General features: G+C 39.0%; 1 protein-coding gene across 1 annotated transcript; it reads left to right on the top strand.

Moving 5' to 3' along the window:
- Positions 1-5922: 5922 nt before the first annotated feature.
- Positions 5923-7698, top strand: bsx (brain-specific homeobox). The gene is made up of 3 exons (XM_063488281.1): positions 5923-6289; positions 6718-6908; positions 7271-7698. Exons 1-3 carry the CDS (start codon positions 6046-6048, stop codon positions 7511-7513), a joined length of 678 nt encoding a protein of 225 aa, XP_063344351.1. The 5' UTR covers positions 5923-6045; the 3' UTR covers positions 7514-7698.
- Positions 7699-8572: the final 874 nt, after the last annotated feature.

The raw sequence follows: 8572 nt of genomic DNA, 5'->3' as shown, positions 1-8572 counted from the left end.
CGTGCGTGCGTGTGTGTGTGTGTGAGATGGAGAGGAGGGAACCCTGTCCATAACCACTGATGCTAAGTGACCTTATGTGCCATGTTACTGTCTGTCTCTGCAGGTGCAGGATGTACAGCTTTATGGGTGGTGGGTTGTTCTGTGCAGGCATGGAGGACATCCTCCTCATTGTTTCCACAGCAACCGATTACTGGATGCAATATCGGCAGTCCAGTAACTACATGCACCAGAGCTTGTGGCGTTACTGTACACCGGGGAAATGCTTCCCTTTCAGGATTAAAGATAGAGAGGTGATCATCTCTGTGAAAGACTGTGTGGGCAAATAGTTACACAAAGCTGATTTCTAATGGACGGACATGAAGCATTCTGTGGTCTGACAGTATATTTAGGTTTTGGAGAAATATATGCTGCCATACAGACACCATCTTTTTCAAGGAAGACCTTACTTATTTCAGCAAGACAATATGAAACCACCAGTGTTGGGGAGTAACGGAATACATGTACCAGCATTACATATTTAAAATGCAAAATATGAGTAACTGTATTCCGTTACAGTTACCGTTTAAAAAGGTGGTATTCAGAATACAGTTACTTTGTCGAAATAAATGGATTACACGGCGGTCTTTTCCAGTTTCACATGTTAGGCTACGCCCTCTCTATTTCTGGTAATTCTACGCTGGTGGAAACCCAAACAAAACACGCATTAAGAGGATCTAATGGGCTGTGTCTTAATCTCACGGCCCATTTTACCTCTACTTGCGGCCGCACTGCAGCCAAAAAGAGTGCCTGACGAGCCCAGTTGTAAGTAAGCTATTAAGACTCGACTATTGACCCAGACAACAAAGTAAAGCAAGTTTTCAGCTACAAGCCTGACACGGACCCCGATGTATTAGCCAGAGGTCCCTTTACTATGGTTCAAAGCTGCGGACCTGTTTTATATACGCGCGGAATAGTTTTCTATAAGAGATCGCCGCAAAAATTGCAGCCTTACCTAATGTCCACCCTACTGTTACTCATTTTATATTAAGATTTAAAAATCTAGTTGGTATTGGTATCACGAGTAACCTTCAGTAATAGTAATAAATCACACAGCAATAGTACATTCATGTAGTTGTAAAAAGCAGGATAATATATTAAGTAATCCAAAGTATTCAGAATATGTTACTCTCATTGAGTAACGTAACGGAATACGTTGCAAAATACATTTTAGAACATGTATTCTGTAATCTGTAGTGGAATACATTTTAAAAGTAATCTTCCCAACACTGGAAACCACATTCTGCACATTCAAACATTATTGCTACATGGTAAGTGATGCTAAGACTGGGTTTTCAGTTCCCAAATCCAGAGTGCATACTGCTAAAATACCAAACAACACTGAAAATCATTACATTCTGAAAATCATACACAGTATCTCTTAACTCATGTGTCATCAAGAGTAACAGAGATTTTTTTTTCATTAGATTTGGGTTGATCACAGAATTTGAAACCACAAAAACATTAATTGCTCTTGTTGTAAACCATAAAATATGAGAGCCTATTATTTTTTTAATCTGTGTGCTAAAAACTGCAAGTTTCTAAATATAATTTGATTGGTGTTCATTTGTTTCTTTGGGATTCATAGGTTTGGAATTTCCATCTGTGGTGACTTGCACTGACCCTACAAGTGATTCCTTTTGACCTCTGCCCTTGTCCACCGCCCAGTGGACAGATCATCTCTCTTCTGATCTGTGTCATTGGCATCATCATTGGCATTACAGCTTTCATCCATTACTCCTCTTTTGTCAGGTTTGACAAAACCTTTGCCGCAGGCATATTGTTTTTCATCACATGTAAGTATGTACTTCCTTCTGTTGTTTCAGTACAAGCAGTAATTTGAATTGGATTTGACCTTAAATGAGTCCAGCTATCAATACCTGAGACTAGAAAAAGGATGCACTAGTCACAAACTACTTATTTTGTAATTATTCCATTATCAGGACAGTTTCACAACAAAGCACACACACTTGTGTTCATAAAAGACAGTATTCATGTCTAAGAGGCTGCATTAAGCTCCTGTTTTAACACTTTGCTCTTCATAATTCGAGTAGCCTTTATTCAACTATATAATTTGTTGTTCTTGTTCTACTACTAAAGATAATTCATGCTAACATATTGAATACCATTGATGAGTACACAGCAACAATCTTTTGAAAAAAGGGGTGTTGTTTTTTTATTTCTCATTTTTCTTGACCTTTTTCGGCACAGGTTTTTTAGTGTTTCTAGCTATGTCTATGTTCACTGGTGTAACTATTAACTACTATGGGAAACTGTCATGGCCTGGGGGATCAGCAAGACGCCATTTCTACCTTTTTCTCTCTCTCTCCTCCTCTCTCTCCTCCTCTCTGTCGCCAGTGCAGAACTCATTGTGGGTTCACGCCCTCAGCCCACGCCCACCGAAGGGGAACACACCTGATGCCCATCAAGGCAATCGGCATTTAAGCCAGGAGGAGTCTGCTGGTCTTCGCTGGAATGTTGTCTAGCATGCGTCAGTGAGAGTCAAGCTACAGCTCAAGCTAAGTCAAGTGTCTATTGTGAACGTTGTAACTCATTCTCGTTTCCTCGCCTAAAATATGACAAAGAAAATAATTAAGATGCATCTAGGAGCAATTTCATCATGTATAACCAAAACCTAACCCCTTTTTCTTTGCAGGTATAATTTATATATACATGCATGTATGCCCTAGAAGTGCCACCTCACATGAGAAGACAAATAAGTGGGGGTCATGAGAGCTGCATGGTTTGGATTCTCGCACACAGATGACCTCTGGAGTTTAAATAATTTCAACAAAGTACTAGGAAGAATGTTTCTTCCTTTGTCATACATACACAGACTCTGCATGTTGTACTCAATTTCATTAGGCTTGTGTATATTTGTTCCTCACTTGTTTTTAGCAATGTTTTATGGTTTTGGGAAGGTGTTCAGCTGTTTCACGTAACTATACCGTAGATGGTGATCAATCCCAACACATGTGAGGACTACCAAATCCAAAGCTTTGGGTAAATTCACGATATGTTCTTTTTTTCTTAAGAAAACCACAAGCCACTGACCTCATTTTAAGCCTGGCATTTTAATCTATGATTTCAAAAGTAAAGAAAGCTGTAGGAGAGCAAACTTTACATTTATATTTGAGCTTATATTTATGTAAGGGTAAGTGATGTAGACAGAATTTTTTCTTCTCTGTAAATGTTGCTACATTATCCTAATCAGCACATTTGATGAGTTTAGGCATACAATTCCCACAAAACTCACTGAATCACACACAATACTGTAGCCCAGGAACTACAACCAAGGTTAACTACTAATCGGAAGGTTGATGGTTCCATCCCTGGCTGCTCCAGTTTGCATGCCAAATATCCTCGGACAGTGGTCTAATTGTGAATGTTAGATATAAAGCACTTAAGCACTTAAGAAAGAAAAAAAGGTACCTGTGTGGATGGGGCATATTGAATAAAATGCTTTGAGAGCTCGGCTAGAGTAGAAAAGCGTAAAAAAAAATTCAAAAGAAAAAAAAAAGTCCATTTACAACCGCGTTTTCTTTCCATTCATTGTTTGCTATCCAGCACGGCTATATTGATAGGTGAACTCATCCGAACCTGCCACGTCAGAAAAACGCAAAAATGTAATGAATAAAAGGGACACTAAAAGGCAAGCAAACAAAAAACGCGTCCTTAACCCAATTTCATCACGTAAAACTAACTTCTTATACTGGTGCTTTTCACAAAGGGGATGAATCAGAGGCAGGTGCAGCAGGGATGCATTGTCTTATAAAGTTCCTGTCCTTTTCTTCTACTTAGCTTTATTTACGTGCTTAAAAATGAGCGTTGGAGACGTGTTTTGATTCTGACGTACTCGTGTAATCTCATAGTTTTTATGAAGCAGGCAGAAAATCTTATTTTATTTGCTTCTCACTGCCTTATTTAACATACTGAGGGAAATATTAGCCCCATATGAAGTGTAAAGAGGGTTTTTAGAAAGGTGTACACCTTTTATCGGTTTCAGCGATATCAGAAAACACAAATGTGTACGGTCGCAATCGTACACATTTGATTTGCATCCAACTATATTAATTTATGTAGCCTATTGAGCGTCCGTTCTGAGCAAACTTATGCAAACTAATGCAGCAGAACAGCGCTTTTCTAGCATAACTGACTCCCAGTAATGAATTTGCTCTCCTTCCGTGTGATCAAATAGAAATCCTGTCCTCCAGTCCAAGGATTACAACTTCCGCTCTAACATCTCTCCTAATTGCCTAATAGCATTGCAGCGTGAATTCCGCCTGCATTAAGACACTTTCACATTAAGCGCACTGATTGGAAATGTGATGACAACACCATATCAACAAATTACAGCGCAGCGCTTTCTATCCAAAATGGGCCCAGGAGCGGCACTTGTACTCTCCCAGATTTCAATACCGACAATTACAGCCAATTTGGGTGGAATGACAAGACAGACCTGTAGCAGATTATCTCCCTGTGGCACAAGCTAAGTCACTTAATTCAAAAAGTACTAATACGAAGGAAGAGAGCAGAAATTGTTTCACTCAGTGTCCTGGACGGTTAAAAAAAAAGCATATGGTCAAAGGAAATCAAAAGGCCAATTCATGTGGACAGCAGAGATACCAGACTGATGACACAAGGAGCCAAAAATGAGGTAGCCTAGGCTACAGATTAAATACGATGTGTATAGCACGTAAGCAACTCTCATTTAAGTTTACCAACCGCTATACACACTTGTGCTGTGTTTCTTTCTTATGGCTTGTAGGGAAATGGCGAAACAGCACAATTCTTAAACACCACGGGGAGACCGGTCTCCCCACAACATCATCTGTACTTTCACATGATTTAATTTATTTTTATTTTATTACAGTTGAACCAATGTATTTTGTGACCATGAGCTATTTGTCTAGTTATTTCATACATATTCATCAAAAAGTCATTAAAATAATCAAAAACTCGGTTTTTCCTGAGGAGTTGATTTCTTCTTTTTCAGAGGGTTGTTACAGGTGGTCCGTTCGCGCTTAAATAAATGAGAAAAAAGTCATTCTTAAAATTAATTAATTGATTTTTTTTTTATGACAGAAAGCAACAACCTTTGTTCAGTCATGTTCCTAACATTGCAAACGGTTAGTACCATGTTGGATGTCTTTTTTACTGTGGCCTTATTATCTTGTTTTCTTGAAAATGATTTTGCAATGTGTTTGTGAATTTATGTCCTTTAGAGTTTGTGGGTGAATATTTATGTAGCAGTACAGAATGTTTTTACCAGGCACAGTAATAAAGTAATAAATGGCTTGTACCTGAACTACAAAGGGAAGTTTAAACATCATGTACAATTTGTCTTGCCTTACGTCCGTAGCTCCCGGCTACTTGTTCATATTCTATGACAGACAGAAAAAAACCTCTCCTTCATTTTCACACATGATTAAATGTAACGATTGAATTGTTTGGAGACTGTAAGAAAACTTTCGAAACAAATATGGCCTCGTTCGTAGGTTATATTTATTTTGTATAGTATCCTCTATTCGGGTAAATACAGAATAACGTTTTCACTCGGACAGAAGTCAAAAACTGCGTAGTTGCTTGGCGACCACTTAAGCGCAACTATACCCGATGATTCCCAGTTGCTTTCCAAATTAACCCTGTTCACAGGTGCGCTCCTTATCTTAAAACCCACCAAAATAAATAAACAAATAAATAAATAAAAAGACAGCTTGGAATCCGTCTGAACCAATCAGAGTGAAAATCTCGTCCCCCGCGTCTCTCCTCCGTCCATCAAAAGCCCTAATTGGCTGATGCGCAAACCAGTATCCCCAATCCGGCACCGTCTCTTAATAAATACTTATTGCAAACGTGCCCTCCCACCGGTGTCTGTGGAATGCTCGGCATAGTGTCATTCACTGGTCACACAGAGGGTCCACATTTAAATTTGACAGAGGCTTGGAGGGAAGAGGCAGGTGTTGATGCAGGTTTAAAGGCAAGGAAATAATCATCCACAGTAACACCATGAGTATGAACTACGCATCTGCGGCACCCACACAGAGGTCCACGTCGTTTTTCATTGAGGACATCTTATTGCACAAGCCCAAGCCCCTGCGAGAGGTCATCCCGTCGCCGTTCTGTAGCTCCTTGGCTTCCCGGGTGCCCATCCTGGAGTACGGATACCCACTGATGCCTACCCCAATATTAGCCCCACATCCGCACCATCCTCTCCACAAACCGGAGCACCACCAGTACTTCTTTACGTCAGGTAAGCAAGGGAGAGGCAGAGGCAGAGGCCTGGGATAACAAGGAAGCTGTCACACACAGCGGGCTGTTATCTGGACATTGCCTCTAGTTTTTAAATAACGCTTTAGAGGAAAAGGAGAAATCTCGGAATCCTTTATTTGTCTTAACCGTTTCAATTATGCGTTTCTTTGAATGTATTTTAATTATTGTATTCTGCAAAGTGCATTCAAATCTTAAAGCCGATTGTAACATGCAGGTGTTTTACTATTTTTTTCATATACATTTTTTAAATATGTCATTATTATTATTACAAATAGCGAGGTTTGTTACCTTGGCAAAGAATTCATCACCAAACTCAAATTCATCCTATTTCTGGGATATATTCTGATTTTTCTTAATACTTCAATAACATTACAAATAATACAAACCACCTCTTTTTATTGCCGGCAGGAATGCAGATGCCGGCCTTGTTCCAGCACCACGCAGAGTTACCGGGTAAGCACTGCAGACGCAGGAAGGCCCGGACTGTTTTCTCTGACTCGCAGCTGTCCGGGCTGGAAAAGCGGTTTGAGATTCAGCGGTATCTGTCCACACCTGAGAGAGTGGAACTGGCCACTGCGCTGAGCCTGTCAGAGACACAGGTTGGCTCGCGCGCGCGAACGCACACGCACACGCACACACACACGCACACTCAAATGTGGAGCGAGTTATTCCCTTTTTTAATTTATTTTATAATACATAAAAGAAAGAAAAACAAAACAATAGCTACATTATCAATGCGTTATTTAGCCCTATATACGACATATATGGGATAATTAGAATTAGTTTCATATCTCGAATGAAACTCCATATGTTAAACTGTAGTTTACAGTAACAGAAAACACATTTCAGTTTTAATAATAAATTAATATTTATTTATTAATATTTATTAATAATAAATATTTTACACACAAGCAGAGCTATAGAAACTTCTCTAATGCGCGTCTTCGTTTCTTACGTACAGGTGAAAACATGGTTTCAGAACAGGCGGATGAAGCACAAGAAGCAGCTGAGGAAAGCGCAGGACGAGCGGAAGGCAACAGGAGAGATGGAGCGATGTGCGGAGAACTCCAGCGAGAGCGAACTGAACGACAAAAGCGTAGAGGAGCTGAAACACGGCCTTGAGTCGGATTCGTATATGCTGGAAGAAAACGACGACGATGTGGATATCGAGGATGACATTTGCTCCCCGGATCATCTACTATAGTAGGCTGCACTGTTTTTTTGGCTTTTTGTTTTTGTTTGTTTATTTTTTGCGTTTTGTAAATGCAGCCTATAGACAGCTGTAGGATCATTTTAAGTTTATTTCTTTAAATAGCTAGCCAATATAAATGGCAGTTTTACAGTGAGGGGGGAACAGGCTGTACAATACACTGTTAATTTTTTTTTATATTTTACTGCCAATTTTCCTCTGTATAAAGGCTATGAATTATTCTGTTATGTTTTGCAAACTCTCTATATTATCTATATTATTATTATTATTGTTACTATTATTATTATTATTATTATTATTATTATTATTATTATTTAGAGTCTCTAGACATTTTATTTTGAAACATCACAGTTGTGTCTTTTATTTTCAGGAGGAAATAAGTGTACAAATGAATGTAAATAAACCTGTGGAAAAGCGCTCTGCCCATGTTTTACTATACTTTTATTCCAGACAACATTCTCCATGCTACTTTAAGAAAAATGTATATGTTATTGGCAGTGTGTGGATATTGTTGAAGAGTTTGTAAATCAGGTTTTGAATGAAATCATCATTTATATATTTTTTTCTGTAAATATATCTAACAATACATAATTGTTTTTGTTATCATTATTATTATTATTATTATTACTATCAGTATTATTATTATTATTATTGTGTGTGTGTGTGTGTGTGTGTGTGTGTGTGTGTGTGTGTGTGTGTGTGTGTGTGTGTGTGTGTGTTTTCTACCGGGGAGCATTTGCTGTTTACATTTCCAATCCAGAAGGAGTGATTTAAAAAAAAAGTAACCACATAAATCCTGTGAATGCAATGTTACTGTTTAGACGCAACATGTGGCTGTAATCCTGTTATCATGGTGAGATGCTTCTCGGAGTTCAAACGGCTGTCTTAACCACTTGCATTAAGAACCGGTCTCCACAGCATGGAGCTCAGCTTTGAATGCGAGGCTGCATCATCTTCTCTACTGGGTTTCCTGCATGATGGCGTGAAGCCCGCTGAGCTTTGAGCCAACCAACGCAAAAGAATGACAGGATAAATAAAAGTCAAACGCTCCCC

The sequence above is a fragment of the Pelmatolapia mariae genome, linkage group LG10_11 (assembly GCF_036321145.2).
Source record: "Pelmatolapia mariae isolate MD_Pm_ZW linkage group LG10_11, Pm_UMD_F_2, whole genome shotgun sequence".
Lineage (NCBI taxonomy): Eukaryota > Metazoa > Chordata > Actinopteri > Cichliformes > Cichlidae > Pelmatolapia > Pelmatolapia mariae.
The sequence above is the reverse complement of the archived record's forward strand: the minus strand, read 5'-3'. Positions and strand labels throughout refer to the sequence as shown.